At 39.8% G+C, this 20,933-nt stretch overlaps 3 protein-coding genes across 6 annotated transcripts in view; 2 read left to right on the top strand and 1 right to left on the bottom strand.

Annotated features, from left to right (window-relative positions):
- LOC134540924 (transcription initiation factor TFIID subunit 1) overlaps nt 1-2,740 on the top strand; it is a 51,007-nt gene extending 48,267 nt beyond the window's left edge. For all 3 annotated transcript variants that reach the window (XM_063383999.1, XM_063384000.1, XM_063383997.1), the window contains exon 29: nt 1,704-2,740. In XM_063383999.1, the coding sequence (XP_063240069.1) occupies nt 1,704-1,927 (224 nt within the window). In that variant the 3' untranslated portion in view covers nt 1,928-2,740. The remainder of the gene's footprint in view (nt 1-1,703) is intronic.
- On the top strand, nt 2,193-9,474 carry LOC134540925 (endo-polygalacturonase-like). 2 transcript variants are annotated; one of them, XM_063384002.1, is made up of 2 exons: nt 2,193-2,304; nt 5,168-9,407. In XM_063384002.1, the coding sequence occupies exon 2, from the start codon at nt 5,181-5,183 to the stop codon at nt 6,414-6,416; it is 1,236 nt and encodes a 411-aa protein (XP_063240072.1). In that variant the 5' UTR covers nt 2,193-2,304; nt 5,168-5,180; the 3' UTR covers nt 6,417-9,407. The 2 variants fall into 2 exon arrangements, with proteins under 2 accessions (XP_063240072.1, XP_063240071.1); XM_063384001.1 differs by lacking the exon at nt 2,193-2,304 and adding an exon at nt 3,594-3,958 and having other exon boundaries at nt 5,168-9,474.
- A 297-nt stretch (nt 9,475-9,771) lies between these two features.
- Nucleotides 9,772-20,483, bottom strand: LOC134540691 (lipopolysaccharide-induced tumor necrosis factor-alpha factor homolog). The gene is made up of 4 exons (XM_063383568.1): nt 20,407-20,483; nt 17,170-17,264; nt 13,537-13,678; nt 9,772-11,182 (listed from the first exon to the last, which is right to left on the bottom strand). Exons 2-4 carry the CDS (start codon nt 17,261-17,263, stop codon nt 11,080-11,082), a joined length of 339 nt encoding a protein of 112 aa, XP_063239638.1. The 5' UTR covers nt 17,264; nt 20,407-20,483; the 3' UTR covers nt 9,772-11,079.
- Nucleotides 20,484-20,933: the final 450 nt, after the last annotated feature.

Below are 20,933 nucleotides of genomic sequence, written 5' to 3'. Positions count from 1 at the left end.
CGTTAGTTTAAAGTTCAAATACTCATCTGGAAGTGAAAAGATGTGGTCACGAAACCAATCTTTGAGCTACAAGAGATTATTCCTTTTGAAGACTTTCAATCAAAAAATCTTACTTGAAAGATACTTCTCTCTATCGCTGCATTTCCGTCAATTAAGAAGCGCTGGAAGAATATGATTAACTGTTCATCCGCATCTTGCAAAACTGAGATGTGCAAATTTAAACTGAACTTGTCAAGGCTTTCTTTTTTCCAGTTAGAAAATTCTGCAGCTTTCAACATCTCGGGATGTTCACAAAACTTTGTGAACTCTTTAAGAATAATCTCTCCAACAGCCGGTGCCAACTGTTCGTGTGAGATAATTCTTTGAATGGCAACCTTAGCTGTAAGAGCTCTAACCATTACTGAAGGAGACTAGCAAGTTGACCCAAAAACAATTCTCTTTCTCAGAGGACTTTTTTCCATCAAGTTTGGCAGATAAAGATAACAGAAAATTCCTTGCAGTCAGCCTTAAATTCCAAGGAGTCATTACCATCACCTTTTTTTGAGACTGAAAATGGCACAAAAACCAATCTCCATGGAACAAACATTTTGTGATATATTCTCATTCTCGATATCCAGACTCTTCAACTGAGAAGCATTTGAAATGTTGTCCATTGCATTTTGCTTGAAAACCCATTTTTCTAATTACAAAACAACTTAAATATAAAATAAAACCAAAAAAACATTGATATCTTCTGTTTTGAAAACGAATTTGAACTAAAAGTAAAACCATAAATTCATGTCTCGATTTGTGGTGTTTTGTATTTTGGTGTATTGGCATGCTTTTCGGTGATATTTCTGCTTTATTGCAGCTCGCCATATAGTCTTGTCTCTATAGTCCATGGAAATGTTACATTTTTTTGGGCTTAGCATGCGTTTGTCAGAGGACGCAATTTTATTTTTTAGATATGAAGGGAAGGGTTAGTGTAAAGTTAAATCCAAGTTTGTGGGGTTGCAGCCCTTGTCCCACGGCCGCCATCTTGGAAAAAGAGGTTCAAATTGTTTTTACGGTTTATCAGCCAAACTATGGGTCTCACAAAAAAAAATATTTTTTGTTGCAAACAAAATTATCTACAACTTTTGTCCAGTAACTTTAAGTTGTAGAACCACAAATAAAAAAAGTTATAAGCGAAAATCCATAAAAAATTAGAGAAAAAAAAATTTATTTGTCGATATAAATTTGTTTCTAATCTTTTTACAAAAAAAATGATATCAGACCATTTTTATAGATGGTGTTTTATGGAAAAAATTTTATTATAAACATTTTTAAATTTATTAGTTAAGGTTTTACAGAGCTGCGAAACTAATACTATTCTTCAGTATTCGTAACTATACATGAATATAAATATAAATATTAATGTTTTGCCATAAATTTTAATCATCTTGTTATTTGTTTTATGATAAAAATTTTTAATAATGGCGGCCGTGGGACAAGGGTTGCACCCCCACAAACTTGGATTTGGATTTAACTTGACACTAACACCCCCCTTTCATATCTAAAAAAAAATAAAATTGCGTCGTCTGACAAATGCAACCCCGAATGTAACTTTTCAATGGACTGCCACCCATCACAGTGACGCAAGCTGGGACTGGGTGCAGGGGGGAAGGGGAAGGGGCGGGGAGGGACGCGAGACTGACTTGGTCGCGGTGCGCGTTTGTCCGCAGACGAGAGCATGGACGTGGACCCCAACTACGACCCGTCGGACTTCCTGCTGCAGGGGCTGCCGCGGCAGCGGGCGGGGGCGGGGGCGGCGGCCGTGCACGGCGACCTGGAGGTCAGCGAGTCGGAGGACGAGGGCCCCGCCCCCCCGGGCCCCGCCCCCGCCCCGCCCCCTCCCGACCCGCCCAGGCCCGACGATGAGGACGACGCCGGCGGCCTGTGGTTCTGAGCCCGCCCCTCGACGCGCCCGGTGCTGCCTGGTGCTGTCCGGTACTGTCCGGTGCTGCCCGGTGCTGCCCGGTGCTGCCCGGTGCTGCCCGGTGCTGCCCGGTACTGTCCGACACTCGTCCAGAACACTGCAGAACCCTGGACTCTTACTGTTCAATTGTGGTTTCATTCGTGTTCTCATCACCAGCACTTCAGTGACAATCAAGGCACTTTATTCTGTTATCAGTGGTATTGTTCATATTGAGGTACACTTGCAAAAGAATATTACTATCAGCACTGAGTTTGATAGGGGGACTGTATCTTGAACATGTTGTAATAACGTTGGCGTTTTATCATTAATAATTTTGTCACCAGCAATTCGGGTTCTTGGCACTGCTGGTATGTACTTACAATATTTTCTTGTACAACTCAAGTAGGCGATGGGCGAAGGAAAGTCGGTTTTGGAGTTATTGTTTCCGTTTTGTCTGGTGTGGAACATCGTTACGTATGTGTTGTTTTCTTAGTTTTTTGTACCCCCCCACAACTTGTGACTAGAATGCTTTCAAACAGGTAACTGTGGATGCTGTGCAAGCGTGCTGATTAAGTATTTTGTTGCTTGAAGTGATTTTGTTGAATCATTTTGCGTCCGGTTGATTCCTGTGTGTGTGCGTGGTTCTGCCGATGGGATTTCAGTGCTTCTTTTAAGCAGCGTTCTGAAAGGACTAGTGATATGATTTTTTTTTTGTAATGTGATTTAAAAATAAACTACATATATACAAAGGCATTGTGTATAGTAGAAATTGTAAATAAATTGGTGTAAATAATTTTAAAAATATTCTAGCGTATTATTTGGTTTGTGTCACTTTTCCGTATGATGCAACTGTTAGGAATAGTTTTGTCCTTTATATCTCTAAAAATTGAAATGTAATCTGGTAGAAAACAAGGAAAAACTACTGAAATAAAAATTGACAGTAACTTGAAATTCTTGAGAGAACTAAAAATGCCAGCAGAGCAATGGTCAAGGTCCACACAAAAAAAAATTCCTAATACATACGAAGGGCTCAGTTAGAGCCCGTCTACAATAGTCCGAACCTGTGCGTGTTCCGTGTCCTTATCCGAATGTGAGTGACGTCACATTGTCTCACCGAAAACTGCCCTGTCCACAATTGCGATGTCAGATGTCCGAATGTATTGATTTCTAAAGTTGTCACCAGAGCGCAGTAAATGTACCAAACCAAATGTTTTTGTTTATTGTTTTGATGCTTTGTAGTTTGAGATTGAACTTATGAAAGTTATGTTAAGTTATAAGTGACTAACAACACCTTCCATTTCCTTCAATAACAAAAACAAACACCACGTTTTCAAACGGGAACCGGAAATTCAAATATCGTGAGTGTTCTGTTCTTTTTCTGTGTCCGAAGTACACAGGTTGGGACAAAAAGTTCAAATCGACGAATGTCTTCGGACCAGGTAGGTTCGGACCTTCGCCCACTTGACGCACGACGTCAGAGGGGTCACGTGGACCAATCAGCGACGAGTGTCCTTCGGACACAGTTTAGGACATGGCTATTGTAGACGGGCCATTAGTGTCGTATTTCAGAATGTGCCGAACCACAGAATGTCGAGTCAGAGCCCTTCCACCGTACCTTGTTGACAAGATGAGGCAGATTGAACGAAAGAAAGAAAGAAAATAAAGAGGGGAAAAAAACTACTTTTGAGTTTCATTCACCACTTCACGCTTTTTCATTGCACCACAGCATTACAGCATTACAGCATTACCCTGGGTCCTACCAGCCTTAAGACCATCTTGCCAACTTGTCAACTTGAAAATTGTTCATTTGTTTTTCATTCGTTTTCTTACTAGCACTTCAGTGACAATCAAGACACTTTATCTGTTATCAGTGGTATTGTTCATATTGATGTATACCTGAAAATAAATTACTATCAGCACCGAGTTAAAAGGGGGCTGTATCTTCGATATAACGTGATAACGTTGACGTTGCTCATTAATTGTTTTGTCACCAGCAGTTCAGGTTCTTGGTACTGCTGAATTGTGAGTATAATTATTCTCCTCTTTTACAGGAAAATTTCTAATCTTATTACAAAATACTTCACCTTTAAATCATTCTTATTTTTTTAAGTACAGTAGAACCTTGTTTTTTTTTTCTTTATACCAGAGAGGCATAAGGAAAATACGTACATTATAAGCAGGAAATATCATTGTAGCACTTGTAATTGCTTAACCTAGACAAAAAAATTTCAACTTTGTCTTGCTTCTAGCTTCTGTTTTATTTGTCTTTAAAGACACACTGACACATTTATGTATAATTGCTTCACTTTATGATGACGGCGTTTAGAGTGGGACTGCTGATTTCCAATTCCTTCGCCACTTGAAAATGTGTAATTTTTGGATTTCTATGTATCAATGAAATAAATTAAGCTCTTTATCAGCAATATAACAACCTAATTATTAACATAATTAGCTACCAGATTTAAAAGTTTATTCTGATAAGTTTTCTTATATATTTTTTAATTTATAGTATAGTATTATTTAATATATATCTTTGGAAAATAAATACCCAACAAAATAAAATAAAAAAATAATTATTTATAATCTAAACTAGTAACTTTTCACATTAAGAACAATGACAGACAGATAAAAAACAAAAATATGATGTCACTTGGAAAAAAATAAATAATTTTTGCACCATTAGCATAGTTTTAAGAGTGGATTTCGATTTCTTTTTAAGTTTGCAATCATAACAATAACACATTCAATTACAATAATATTCTTTATTGATATGGTTAATAGCTTATTATAAAGTATAATGTTTATTTCCTTAGTACACTTTTTGTTTACATATTACATACAGTTATTCTAAGTTTGGTGATGATAATGACTTTTTTAATATGTACTGAATTCCATGCTTCAATTTTAAAAATTAAATCCTACATATAATTGTGATTGGCACTGTAATACTATGTACATACTGACATTGGTATGAGTATACAAAATTTAGGTCAAAATAAATCTAGAAATAATTCCGTAATCATCACGATTTGTACTGCATTATTCAATATTTTTATTTGTTGTGCAAATAATCAACCTAATGATCAAGTTTGAATTTTTAATTAGACATTTTTTGTTTAGCAGGTGTCATCAAGCAGAAATATTTTTCTCAAATACCCCACAACAATTTGTCGCTGGACTGGAGAGAATTTCGGTTGTACATATCGGTGATTGTTTGCCCGTGGTTGTTAGGTGCTACGTCGACATGCAACGACACACGTTCAGCTTCCTAGCGGCGGTGACGACCCTGGCTCTGGTGTACCTGGGCCACGCGCGGGACCTCCGCCACGTCACGGAGCCCAAGACCCCGCCGATCTGCGAGGCGCTGAAGGCCGGCGGCACGGACGACACCAGGACCATCCAGAGCGCCCTCGACTCGTGCGCCAAGGGCAAGGCGGTCGCCTTGTCGTCCGGGGTGTTCTACTCGGGCCCGCTCACAATACCGTCCGGCGTCAGCCTCATGGTGGGCGAGGGCGTCACCCTGAAGGCGACCACCAACGCGTCCCGGTACGACCTCGGCTCCCACACCTGCGGCACGATCGACGAGTACGGCCTCGGCTGCAGGCCCTTCATCACGATGCACGGGGCCCGGGGCAGCGGCATCTACGGGAAGGGCACCATCGACGGCCGGGGCGGGACGCGGATGGCCGGCTCCAACATCACCTGGTGGCACCTGGCCAGGAACGCGCTGGCCGTGCGGAAGCTGCAGAACAACCCGCGGCTGGTGCAGATCAACAACTCGGCGGACATCACCGTGCACGGCGTCACGCTGACCAACTCCCCCTTCTACACGCTGGTCGCCAGCGAGACCAGCGGCTTCACGGTGTGGGGGGTGAAGATCGTCAACCCCTCGAGCGCGCTCAACACGGACGGCATCGACCCGGTGGGCTGCCAAAACGTGACCATCGCGCACTGTAACATCAGCACGGGCGACGACGACGTGGCGATCAAGGCGCTGACCGCCCCCTCGCGGCACGTCTCGGTCCTGAACAACCACTTCAACCACGGCGTTGGCATGTCCATCGGCAGCGAGACCAACCACGGGGTCAGCGACGTCACCGTCTCGGGGCTCACCATAAACGGCACCCACATGGGGCTGTACATCAAGAGCAACACCTTCCGCGGCGGGCTCGTCTCGAACGTCGCCTACGACAATGTTTGCATCTCCAACGCAGACTGGCCCGTCCAACTCGACGCCAACTACTACAACATTCATGGCAACCACACGCCCGTGTTCCGGAACATCACCCTCAGCAACGTGAGGGTCCTGACCAACGGGACGTACATCATCCACGGCCTGAGCGCGGCCAATCCCATCGACGTCACGTTGAAGAATGTGCACATAGCCAAAGGGTCCAAATTTTCCGTGCGCAATGCAAAAATTACGGGGACCTGGATAGAAGATGCCAGTGGCAGCTGTGGGTATGCCGGTAATAACTAGTCCTTCCATTAACCTTGGTTTATCTTAGCTGAAGTATTAATTGGTATTAATTGTAAGGTGTAAATTATTTGTGTGTTGGAAAATTTCTAGGAACTATTTGAAGAGGTTTTTAAAACTTTCAACATAACATGCATGTACATAACATTGGTTTTCATTTAATACAAATCATTATATTTTTTAGCGGATTGTAGTGTTGTTTAAAATGTAATGTTTGTAAAAGGGACAGTAAAATTCATTTGATCTTATCTTGTAGAAAATTTGTACCTTGATATAATTAAGGTAATGATAAATGCACAAACACCTTGTGTGTAATTAAGGTGATGATAAATGCAAAAAAACACCTTATGTGTTATAATCATGCTTAGTTAAAACTATATTTTGACCATTAATTATAAGCATAACAGAATCAATCAACAAATAAAACGTGTACCAGTTTAATTATTTGAAGTACACCTATCCTTCACTTAGCACGACTAATATTCCTTCCCAAAAAATGCTCGTGTTATTCGAAATCGCGTATTCTGAAGCATTAGTTTCCATAAATAGCAAGGCTAATTTATTTAATGTGTTCCAACATTGTGCAGGAATATACTTTGCGTAATATAAATGTGTTGAATAACACTCAACTATAAATATGTCACACCATTTATCTTTATATGGCACTCATCGCACTTTGTATAACAAATACGTCACTGTGTAATGGGCGATACGTGGTTATGTACTTTGTCAGTCGGCTGGCTGACTTGCCCGCCTGGGCGTGACCTTCACCTTACGTCGTGTACTTTTCCAAACCATCCTTTACTGACAGTGAAACCGATATTACTGTCGGGATAATTATAATTTAATTTTTCAAAAATTAAAGTGCTTATTCGCATATCACCACCTGGTTCACACAAATCCTGTCAAGCCAATTTTTTTTCATTGCAACATTCATTTGACAACCTTTTCCACATGAATCATCAGTTTATTTCTGTTCCGGTATCTAATGTCAAATATATTCTTGCTAGTACAAACAACAGCATCGGACTTATAGAAACTTTTGGTAAGAGTCCTTATTTCGTACGATTGTGCGCACAGTTGAGTTGCTTAAAACTAAAGTGCGACCAACATAAGCGTCGCCTTCATGACAATCTGCTTGCCGTAATAGTTCTAGTTTTGTCTCAAATACTTGAACACCAAGAAATATTCAACCGTCAGTGAATAGAATGTAGAAATGAGATCTTAAAATAGGAAATGGAAGAAAGAGATGCCAAGAAAGTGACAGTTCAGAACATGAAGGTATTTGGAAGGCCAGTAGTGAAAGCATGGACGACATTATTCTATTTTCGACCGATGAAAATTCTGAATTCGATGATGAGTACTTCTTTGAGATGTGCAACACCAAAAACAATGAATTTATTTTTTGTGAGTTTAGTGGAAAGGAAGGAAAGAGATATTTTGTGGAAAATATGACCCAAGTAGACTCAACAACCCCTGAGATATTGGTGAACTTTCCTAAGAAGAAGAAAAAAGCTCATTTTAACTTTTTAGCAACTAGAAACAAGGGTTCTTGGGCTAAGGGACATTGTTAAAAAACATTTTCCAGTATCTTACGCCACAGTTGGACACAACAATTCAAAATAAAAATTTCCAATATTTTGATTGGTTTTTACTTTACCACCATTGCCTTTTTTTAAGGTAATTTACTAATTTCATTAAAACTATGTTAAAAATGTATGTTAAATTAATTCTTTCAGAAATTCACTCAAAGGTAACCATTGCGTAGCAAAAGATGATAATAAAAATATATTACATAAGGAAGATGTGATCCCATTGAGATCAACTCTACCTGCAAAAGAAAACGAGTCTTCTTGAAAAAAGGGGCACATGATCCCTGATGATCATATTTTATAACAGCTTCCGGATTGGTGTATTTGAAATATTTTATGGTAAAAGGAGTGTTAATGCTTGTACCAACACTGCTAGAATAAAATGCAGTCTCAAGAAATCATATTTCTCTTTTAAATTTTGAACCGCATTAAAAAAACTTAAAAATGTATCAAATGTCCCCACTCTCCTTATAATTTATAGTGAATTATCTTCTAGTAAGATTTCACTCTGGAAACGTTCATATTTTCCTATAGAAGAATGTAATAATTATTATTTTCACAAGTACAACCTGAACTGCTGGTGACAAATATGAACAGGAAACACAAAAAAACCACCACACTATGTTTAATACTTTAATATATAGTTCCTTTTGACCTCAGCTGCGATAGTATTTTTTTTTTGCAGGCGTACGTCAATAGAAACAATACCACTGATAACAGATGGATATACTTGAGTGTTATTGAAGTGCTAGTCAGAAAAATAATGGTTCGTGTACTTATGTACGTGCGTCATAACTCTGTAATGATTTCGCATACTACTATTTTTAGTTTAATACTTAGAAAATTATCAGCATTAGATAACATAACACTTTACAGAACAGTTGATATATATAGTTGATTGAAAGTGTGTGTGTGTGTGTGTGTGTGTATATATATAAAAAAGCTGAATTACTAGTTGTACATAGTGTAAAGAAAAAAATTTGTAGAGAGAGAGTAATTCAAATACAAAAATGAAATGATTTATTTCAGAAATTCAAACTATTGAATGGGGGATGGAAGTATGATTTCTCGAAATCAGATTAAGATAGTGAATTTAGTCTTATTTTGAATATCATGTGTGAAAATGAGAATTTGAACAGTGATCTTATTTTGGTAGTCAGTTGCGTAAAATTGAATCACAAGTACCGAAGTTCTGATTTACAGTGACATTCATCGTGGTGTTTGGGTTAAGCATGTAAAATTTAATCCAGCTAGAAATAAAAAAGTAAATCAGTATGAAAAAAAAAAAGAAGAAAGCCCAAAAACTGCAGTACTTTACATTTATATGTATGTATATATAATTAACCACTTTGATTATGTTGATGAGATTTATTTTATTACCTATAAGCAAAAAATAATGGTTATATGCCAAACTACAGGCAAAGCATTGTTTGAAATGTTATATAAAAATTGTTTAGAGAAATAACAAATAATAGTATATTTCTTTTAATTTACTGTTCAAAATGAAATAATAAGTTGTAAAAAAAAATTTTAAAATAAATACTGTCCATTGACAAGTTTCAAACCCAGTAACTTTGAAAGTCAATATCGTGCTCTTAACCACTTTGTTTAAATATTAAAATCATTTATAGCAATAGGCTAAACAAATAACATGTAAACATGTGTTAATGTATAAATTTTTTAATAATTCAATACTAAGTTGTATAAAAAATTAAAAACATGTTGGTAGTCGTGGGATTCAAACATGGAGACTAGCATTTAAACACTTTTTCAGCTGCTTTTTTTTTTTTATTACATTTCTGGTAGGTGTCCTATGGTATATATGAAAACAAAATATTTCTATAAAAACCTTTTGACTCATTTTCCTTTTATTTTCTTATGGTCAAAGGCTTGAGCCAGGAACGAAAATGAAAGGTTGTTTAGGTTACATTAGCATTTTTTTTTAATACTCTATTACCATTAAATAAATACATCCTTGCAATATGTTTTTTTTTTTTTTCCGACGAGTGATTGACAAACTTCGGAGAACTACGGAACTGTTCATCTCTCCATCTAGGACAGCTGCGCACTCAATTGAGGAGGTTGCTGAAATAATGGCCTATGAAACCATGGGCCCTTTTTTGGGGGAGAATACAAAACTGAATTCTACATATCTTAATCACTATGGTCACCAAATATTATCCAGAAATTTTAATTTGCTATGTTGGAAGGAAAGGATTTTTTGTGATTATGTTATGACCCCTTTTTACTTATTGATATCTGGGATTGGGAAAACGGGGAGCCTAAGATGTACATCAAGTTCTGTCCCTGCCCGAACACGCCCGAATATTCACCTTCGGCCAACCTCGGGTTTATTTATAAATATTTATATTTCTCTGTTTATTTTAATGGAGCTATACTAACCTAACTAACCGTTCATAGTGTTTTAAAGTGTTTTAATGTAGCTAACCTAACCGACCATTTTTAATATTTGAATTCATTTTTCCTGCGCAAAAATAAAACAAATCCCGAGGTTAGACGAAGGTGAATATTAAGGCGTGTTCGGGATGGGACAGACCTAGATGTACATCTTAGGCTTCTCTTGGGAAAACATTTATTTAGTAAGCTACAGAATATTGTTCAATATATTGTTCATCGGAGTAACTGTGCTCCGACTTCGTGCGTGCCACCAAGGAAAACTTTGCACATTTGATATCTCGGGACGTTGTTTTGGGGCACGGGCCCTTATTGCAGCAACTCCCTCAATTTGAGTCGTGTATTTCCAAAACTGGCCATCTCCCTCAGAACAGTTTTGCGAGAAATCGAGGAAAACTGTTTACTCAATTCCATGATGTGGCAATCAAGACGGTTTTATTAAGTGAATACGGCCGCTTTTGTAATTAACTGCTCCTTATTCACTGTGGGTTACCATGGAATTTGATTTTCTAGAACGAAACCATTTTTTTTTTTGTGGAGATGGCCGGTTTTGGAAATACACTACTCAACTGTCGATGCCCGATGTCAAGACGTGGGGGGGGAGCCTGTGGATGTGAGGCGCGGTCTCCCGGCGTGTCGACTCTACGGTCGTCGCGCGCTCAGTTGTTGTAGACGCCGAGGTAGGCCCCGCAGTCCGGGCAGTGATGTGCCGCGTTCTTGCACGAGTCCTTGAAGTACGGGATCACAGCACAGCACCAGCACCTGCCGACACCACGTCGTACCTCTCTGCAGCTCTGCATGTGCCTTGGGACACCCCTTCATACTGCTCTGAATGAACTGCTGAAACCAAGTTTCCATTGAACCAAAAATAAAACGCTGCTGCACGTGGCTGAACGGACCAGCCGTCCGAGGACAAACTTGCCGGTTTACGATATTGAAGCGGGAAGATGAACTGGAAGCAGAGCCGTGGAAATGGGGTTCGTCTGTAAAGTCGGTTTACGGACGATAATTTTACGTGATAACGTCGTAAGATAACATTGATGAAAAATTGCATACTTTTTAATATTCAAATATTGTTTACAGTTTTTGCAAATTAAATTTAAATAATTTGTTTGAATATAATCTTGAACAATTAGTTTAAAAAGCCCGCCTTAACCTGTTTGATATTATAGAAGATTTTCTCGCACTGTGGTTGGCCGGTTCTTGCACGTTCGGCTTAAGGCAGAACGTGACAACTTTTCGTGCGTGCAGCCAGCATTCATCAATTTATAAGACGTTATCACATGAAAAAGATTTAAACGTCAGTTAATATAATGTAGAAATGAGATGAGGTAAAAGAGTCAGAGATGTCACTCATAAAAGTTCGTTTCTTTTACTTAAATTTCTATGTGTAAACGTTGGACTTTCTAAAAGTCTACCTCTCCCTGAGATTTTAGTATAACCATTATCTTTTGAAACTCATGTAAAAAGAAAACTTACTGATAAAACGGTTTTATGGTTATAATGGACTTGAGGACTGGAAGCGAAGGTTTGCCAGTGTGACGATGCCCTGGGTGGCTGGCGTTCACCAGATGTCAGAGACCCTGGCTACGGCCCTGGGTGTTGGAAACGGATGTTTGCCAGTGTGACTGTGCCCTGGGGGGCTGGCGCTCACCAGATGTCAGAGACCCTGGCTACGGCCCTGGGTGTTGGAAACGGATGTTTGCCAGTGTGACGATGCCCTGAATGGCTGGCGTTCACCAGATGTCAGAGACCCTGGCTACGGCCCTGGGTGTTGGAAACGGATGTTTGCCAGTGTGACTGTGCCCTGGGTGGCTGGCGTTCACCAGATGTCAGAGACCCTGGCTACGGCCCTGGGTGTTGGAAACGGATGTTTGCCAGTGTGACTGTGCCCTGGGTGGCTGGCGTTCACCAGATGTCAGAGACCCTGGCTACGGCCCTGGGTGTTGGAAACGGATGTTTGCCAGTGTGACTGTGCCCTGGGTGGCTGGCGTTCACCAGATGTCAGAGACCCTGGCTACGGCCCTGGGTGTTGGAAACGGATGTTTGCCAGTGTGACTGTGCCCTGGGTGGCTGGCGTTCACCAGATGTCAGAGACCCTGGCTACGGCCCTGGGTGTTGGAAACGGATGTTTGCCAGTGTGACTGTGCCCTGGGTGGCTGGCGTTCACCAGATGTCAGAGACCCTGGCTACGGCCCTGGGTGTTGGAAACGGATGTTTGCCAGTGTGACTGTGCCCTGGGTGGCTGGCGTTCACCAGATGTCAGAGACCCTGGCTACGGCCCTGGGTGTTGGAAACGGATGTTTGCCAGTGTGACTGTGCCCTGGGTGGCTGGCGCTCACCAGATGTCAGAGACCCTGGCTACGGCCCTGGGTGTTGGAAACGGATGTTTGCCAGTGTGACGATGCCCTGAATGGCTGGCGTTCACCAGATGTCAGAGACCCTGGCTACGGCCCTGGGTGTTGGAAACGGATGTTTGCCAGTGTGACTGTGCCCTGGGTGGCTGGCGTTCACCAGATGTCAGAGACCCTGGCTACGGCCCTGGGTGTTGGAAACGGATGTTTGCCAGTGTGACTGTGCCCTGGGTGGCTGGCGTTCACCAGATGTCAGAGACCCTGGCTACGGCCCTGGGTGTTGGAAACGGATGTTTGCCAGTGTGACTGTGCCCTGGGTGGCTGGCGTTCACCAGATGTCAGAGACCCTGGCTACGGCCCTGGGTGTTGGAAACGGATGTTTGCCAGTGTGACTGTGCCCTGGGTGGCTGGCGTTCACCAGATGTCAGAGACCCTGGCTACGGCCCTGGGTGTTGGAAACGGATGTTTGCCAGTGTGACTGTGCCCTGGGTGGCTGGCGTTCACCAGATGTCAGAGACCCTGGCTACGGCCCTGGGTGTTGGAAACGGATGTTTGCCAGTGTGACTGTGCCCTGGGTGGCTGGCGTTCACCAGATGTCAGAGACCCTGGCTACGGCCCTGGGTGTTGGAAACGGATGTTTGCCAGTGTGACTGTGCCCTGGGTGGCTGGCGCTCACCAGATGTCAGAGACCCTGGCTACGACCCTGGGTGTTGGAAGCGAAGATCTGCCAGTGTGTCTGTGCCCTGAGTGGCTGGCACTCACCCTATGGCGCAGAGCAGCAGCGCCATGAGGTGCGTCCGGGTGGAGGTCTCGTACTGCACCCTGGTCTGCACCGTGGCGTGGCACGAGGGACACACCAGGGTCGTGGGGCCGGACCCCACCACAGGGGCGTTAGTCGCGGTCACTGCAACAACACCACCAGTCCTATCCCCACACTGTCCAACTACGAGGCGTGTATTTTTTTAAAATAGGTAGCAGCCTAATTTCAAAACTAAACTTACTTTAAAAAAAAATGTATTTTACTTTCAGTACACCATCAAATATGGCGACAAACTCAACCGGGGATCTTCTTGAATTCACTAATATTTTTTGCTGTGTTAGTTTTCTTCAAACCGGAGATCAACACTGGTGACAGATATTCCAGGGACTTCCGTGTGAATTTACACGTATCTTTGCTGAGTGTTTTTATTTTAAGTGCAGTTCACGAGTGTCATACAGGAGTAAAATCACATCAATTCTTGATATTCTTATAATACACTAAATACAAATTTTAGATGCGTAAAATTATAAAAATAAATTTTTTTATTTTTACCAATGCAATTTTTACTACAGCTTCATTTTAGTTTTAATATTATTGTAAACTGATTTAAGTTTTAACCCATCAACTTATTTGGGATGAACAAAATAAAACATTTTTGGGATTACAATTAAAGTGAAAAATTAAAAAAAAATAAACTTTTAATCTTTAACAAGTCTTCAAGTCAAATCGCTCCCGTATTAGCGGAAAACAGTACTCTGAAGTCGAAGTCAGCCTTAATCTGACTGATTATTTGAAGAGCAGTCTTTATCCATGAATATACTGAGATCTCAGTTTGTGTGCTGAGACTGATGCTTGTACAAGGGTGGTCATACATCCATTGCTAAATTATGTACAGTCAGTGCTACATTCTGTACATCCAGTGGTACATTCTGTACATCCAGTGCTACATTCTGTACATCCAGTGCTACATTCTGTACATTCAGTGGTACATTCTGTACATCCAGTGCTACATTCTGTACAGTCAGTGCTTCATTATGTACAGTCAGTGCTACATTCTGAACATCCAGTGTAGCATTTAAAACTACTGCGATGTAGAAATGTACTACCTAGAGTACCCGACTTCGCACTGGCAGAAAAAGTCAAAAATTTACAATATTGATTAAATCAAATTGAATTTTAATGCTAATTATGAAAATTAATTAGTTTGAACATGACAATAATATAAATATATTTCTTTAATAGTAATTAAAAAACTAATCTAATTAAAAAATTGTATGTGAGAGAAGCTGTGTAATTAGCTAGTATATAAAATATGTATTATTTATAATTAAATATCCTATTTTAGGCTACGTTTTGTTACGTATCCACGGAAACAGCAGGGAGGTACAAAAATGTTTTTAAAATAAATATCCTGTGATATCTCATTACGTACACCTATCGAACACTCTGTGTTTATGTGTGTATGTTCGTGTGTGTGTGTGTGTACTTATGTTGCGCCTTAGTAGTTATACTTACTTGGCTTAATAAAAAAAATAGCTTTTTAATTTTGCATAAAAATAATTTTTAGAAATAACATAATAAAAGGATTGCTGTGTTACTATAAATAAAGTTGGTAAAATATGAATTCATTCAGATTAAAAAAAAATATTAAATAAATACTCAGTATTCAGATTTAATATTAACATGAATACAAAATAAATTATTTAATTTATTATTTAATAAAGACAAATTTTAATTAATTATAAAAATCATTTAATAGGTATGCTGAATGTTTATTCTACTACATTTATTTTAAGTAGTTACTAAAAATAATGTTATAATTTTTAATGCAAATAAATTATAAGTATTTATTATAGACATTTATGTAAATATTCATCATTGAAATTAATACAAACATGTATGAAAAATAATTTGTTTTATTTTGTATAATAGAGATGAATGTTAATGAATTATGGAAATCAATAAATATGATTTACTAAAAAATTATGTGATAATTTATATTGAAAATAAATTATACATGCATGAACATAATCTCACTTATATAAATACAATTGAAAAAATTTATAAAAACAATTTATATCACTAATATTCTCAATAGATAAAAAAAATTATTAAATGGATTAGTATTCAAAATCTATCATCAAGTATATGATTTGAAACCACATATATAAGTTTTGTATGTAGGCTATGTGGCCTTTTTTTCATCCTGTGAAAATTTTGTCGCATGGTGCGTGCACATCGTAAAATTCACTTTTTTTTTCTTTTTTCTTCTTCTTCAAAATGTGCTTAAAGAATTATTAGTTAAAATATCCGTTCATCAATTTCAGGGCTACGTTATTTATTGTCCGACAGGAATTATACATTTTTTTCAGTATGAAATGTAACCTATGTCCTATTCCTGGACCTAAAGTAACTGCAAGGATACTGAATATCATGAAAATTCCTTTGGCCGTTAAGGAGCTGAGAGGTTACAAATACGCACACACGCATAAGACACTATGTCACAAACACAATATTTTTCAATAGAGCAGTTTAAAGAATGTTAAATATTATCTCACTTATTTACTGATCTATTTTCTACCCAATATATGTGAATTTTAGAAATGTCGTAGACCTTAGTGTTGTATGCCACTAGAATGTGTTCGTTGGTGTTGTTGTTGTTGTCCGTAACATAATATGTTTATTTTCATCGCTGTGTTCGTATATATTTGCGGCGTTTTCCGGGGTTTTGTTGTCTGTCTGCATTTATTTTCATTGTTGAAACTGTATCTTCGTCGCTAGCCCGCTGTCATCGTGGTGTTGCCCATAATACCTGTCTAGGTTCATCATTGGGTTCATCTGCTGAACATCCCATTACAAACAGTAATGGGCATCTGTGCCACATAAGGTTGGGGGGTGGGGGACATAGAATAAATTTATTTCTTTAAATGCTAGTACCTCCGCCGTGTTAAGTATAACATATCTGTTTATTTTCAAACTATGCTTTGTTTGTAATTTTTTATTTGACACCTGATGATACTACTATATGTCATCACTGTTAACCTGTTAACACATACATTTTATAAACATGAAAACTACTGGATGTCCTTGAAAATATGGGGGAGGGACGAGTACCCCAAGGGTCCCCCCCCCCTCCACCTGGGCCAGTGACGCCCGTGCAAACAGTACCAAACAGCAATGGCGCATGTCCGATAAATTGTATTAAATCAAAAATTTCCTATTGCTAGAGACAGGAAAAATACGCGGGATCAATGACCTCCAGGATAGACTCCAATATCCTCTACACACTCGGGAAAATGCCAACTGTTCATTGGCTGTTGGCTTGTGAGTCGTCTCGACTGGGTGGCCTGTGATTCGACACTTCTACGAGTGAGTGGTATCTCTAATTGGCCCTCAGTCCTCCAGATTAACAGTGGACCAATGACAGAAGCACCACTAAGGTATAATTATTTGAATTTTAGCATAACACGAAATGAACCCGCGAATTTTTCAGGTCTCTACCCATTGCCTGATTCGCTTGAAGAACGTACTGGAAAGAACGCCAGACGACGGTCAAGTGTGCACATGGTGTGTTCTGCCTCCGAGGCACAGATATGCATGTGTGTGTGGGGTGATGCGCAGGGGGAAGTACGAACCCACGCCAGCAGAAGGTGCCACAGGCGGTGGCGGGTGTTGGTACTCCTGCCCCTCCTCTCCCGGCCCGTGCTTGTGGAACTCCGCGCTGCTCATGCTTCAACACGACACAGTTGGACATCGATTAGCATCCGATCCCGATCCGAGTCATCACGCAAAAAGAAATAATCAATTCGTGGTCATCAGAGGAGTGCATGATATTTGTCAGCGTGAAATGACGACGACAAAGTATCTGCAAAAGTACAAACACACATGAAAAAAAAATCCATTAAATAACATATAGGCTACTTACTGTTTAAATGTTTTAGTTATACAAGAAGTATTCCAGTGTTAAAAAAAACTGGGGTGGTAATTAAAAAAAAATCATAGTTTCTGTATTATGGACGTTATTGAATCCGTTCTTATTTATTGTCAAACTTTCAAATATCATCTACAACTTTCGTTTGAAATAATTTTTTATAAGATTAACAATTACTGCAAGAGGTGGTAAATAACAAGTGGTTGAAAGATAAATAAATTAATAACTCCCCTAGTTAAGTACACTATCAAATCCGTTCAAATTGTTTGTAAACCTTAAAAATATTATTTGGTAACTGTGGCTGAAACAATTTGTGATAAGACAAACTACTAGGCCTGCACAAAAAAAAACTTACTATTAAATTCGTTTACATTTATCATAAAACAATCTTAATGCGTAACCTTAAACTTTGTTCCAAAGCAAATTTTGATACGACCAACTATTACTTCAAAGCAATAAAATAGTGTTTGGAGGTCGAAAATGAATAACTATCTCAGTAGGCATAATATTGTTACGAACGCGAGAGACAAGACACCGCGATGCCATGTTCGGAGCTGGCTGGCGGCGCTGCACGGCCACTGACGTCACGCGCCAGCCACTGACGTGAGGCATGACACGCGCGCCTGGCCGGATTACAACAGTCCTCTCTCTACCTCCATCCACCCTCCTCCCCACGCTACCCGCGCATCGTCCTGCCTCGGCGCCGTTGTCTACCGCTGAGCGGCCTTGCGAATTCCACAGAGTCCGCCGCGCGGAGCGGCGTGAATCGACGCCGCCCTTCTGGACTGTTCGGGCGTCGGGTAGGTTCGGAATGACGCGACTCGTCACAGCCGCTCTCGTCGGTTCGAGAAGGACGGTCGACGAGTATATAAGCAGCGACGCCGGCCTCCGTGGGAGTTGGGAGAGTTCCGCGAGTGAAGGGAAGTGCGACATCGGCCAAGAGGGTGAGAGACCCCCTCGATAGTGGCGCGAGACTGTGTGAGTGGACAGGCGCGAGGCGAGGGGCGAACCACTGTCGAGCCCGGCTCCAGTGAGGAGTGCGAACTGCGGACCTTGACGGACACCGACTGACTTGAGAATAAACATTCTTAAGTGCCAGTGATTTGAGATCAGACATTTTTAAGTACAATTATTTATTTTTAATGTAAATATTAGTAAATAAAACTGTAATAAAACTTAATTGGGCTATCCACATAAGTCGTAACAATATTAAATTATTTCCAAGTTATTCAATGCTAGATGCATTGGGTTAAATACATTCGAAAAAATTTTCGCTGCATGGAATAGATACGAGAAAATGATAAATAGATCATTTTGGAAATCTGATAACATGTAACGTAGGATGTTATGTATATTAAGTTCTAAAACTGTTCCAGAATTGTATAGAAGTCCAGAAAATTTCCAGAAGAAATAGGTACTTCGAAATCTACCTATGAGTGATGGATCAAGTACGTTTTTTAAATTTGTATTTTTTTTATATCCTAACATTACCATTAAACAGTTGTTTTTTTCAATTACATTATCTTGAACCTTACTCTGTGAAATAATTTCAGTAATGTACTAATATAGAAATACCACAGATAATATTTCAAGTTCTAATGCGTGAATATAATAAATTTTTAAAAAAAATATGTTTTTTTTTTTTTTTTAGCGCACTTTCCACGAATAGACATCACTTTATGCTCCATTTATATACGTTTGTAATAACTGACGTGCATACACGACGTCAGGCGTAGGCGTGGCTTAGGTGACGTCACTCGCTTCTGATTGTAACTGCGTCTCTATCTCCACGTGCTCTTCCGAAATAGGCTACGTCTCTGGGAATCGAACCAGCGAGGTGATTTGCAAATCATCGGCTCGGTTTGTGACAAATACCGCACAAGAGTAAATGTTCGTTTTGACGTTTTCAGTGACGGTGACAAAGGTACGAGATTTATTTAGATGAAAACTGGTTGGCACCCATGCCTTCCCCGGGACTCGAACCCAGGACCACTCGCGCCGTGATCCGCCGTGTATCCAATAATACTCACTTTATTAGATTCCCAGCAGTTGAAATTATTAAATTTATGGGATTCCTAGCTGTTGAAATGTTCACTTAATGGGATTCGTAGCTGTTGAAAATACACTCCTACTGGGATTCCTAGCTGTTGCGATAATACTCACTATTTGGAATTCCCAGATGTTGAACTTACTCAATTTATGGGATTCCCAGTTGGTGAAATTCTCACTATATTAGAAACTACTCAATTTGTGGGTTTCCTGGCCGTTGAAAATACTTTATTTTTTCCTAGCTGTTGAAAGTACTTTATTTTTTCCTAGCTGTTGAAAATACTTTTTTTTCCCTAGCTGTTGAAAATACTATATTTTTCCTAGCTATTGAAAATGGTTTAATTTTTTTCTAGGTGTTGAAATTACCTTTTTTTTCCTAGCTGTTAAAAATACTTTATTTTTTTCCTAGCTGTTGAAAATACTTCATTTTTTCCTAGCTGTTGAAAGTACTTTATTTTTTCCTAGTTGTTGAAAACACTTTCTTTTTTTCCTAGCTATTGAAAATACTTTATTTTAATCCTAGCTGTTGAAAATACTTTCTTTTTTTCCTAGCTGTTGAAAATACTTTATTTTTTCCTAGCTGTTGAAAATATTTTTTTTTCTAGCTGCTGAAAATACTTCATTTTTTCCTGGCTGTTGAAAATACTTTTTTTTTCTAGCTGTTGAAAGTACTTTATTTTTTCCTAGCTGTTGAAAATATTTTTTTTTCTAGCTGTTGAAAGTACTTTATTTTTTCTTAGCTGTTGAAAATATTTTTTTTCTAGCTGTTGAAAATACTTTATTATTTCCTGGCTGTTGAAAATACTTTATTTTTTTCCTAGGTGTTGAAATAACTTAATTTTTTTCATAGCTTGTGAAAATACTGTAATTCCTAGCTTGTGAAAATACTCACTTGGCTGTATTCGGAGACGGTTACACCGGTGGTCACTTTCCCCCTGTGTGAGTTATCAGCGGCGCGGCGAGTCTGATGCAAGACTGTCGCGGGCGTGTACCGCGAACGAGATAATATAGCTTACAGCTTATCTCTGTGTCAAGTATCGATTCCTCCGAAAGTGGCAGGTGCATGGTACCGCGAACATCCACTGAGATAAAATAACTCACGACTCGGGGCCGAGAGATTCTTCCACGAAATTTTGATTTCCTCACAACTTCACAGTGGCGGATCCAGGATTTTGGTTTGGGAGGGGCTTGACCCAGCTGAGGCTAGGCTTTATCAAGGCAAACACTAAAACAATAGTGGACCCAGATGCTATTGGAGGGGGCTTGAGCCCCTTAGCCCCCCCCCCCCCCCCCTCTTCTGGATCCGCTACTGCAACTTCAGGGCATTTCAAGAACGTATGCCAGTTGCTATGTGTTCTCTTTCAACCAGTGACACGTGGAAATGCCTTCCTGCTGTTTATGGAATTTTACGAGCGCGAT

This window comes from Bacillus rossius, chromosome 17 (genome assembly GCF_032445375.1).
Source record: "Bacillus rossius redtenbacheri isolate Brsri chromosome 17, Brsri_v3, whole genome shotgun sequence".
NCBI lineage: Eukaryota > Metazoa > Arthropoda > Insecta > Phasmatodea > Bacillidae > Bacillus > Bacillus rossius.
Note: the sequence above shows the minus strand (reverse complement) of the source record. Positions and strands in the feature narration are given on the sequence as shown.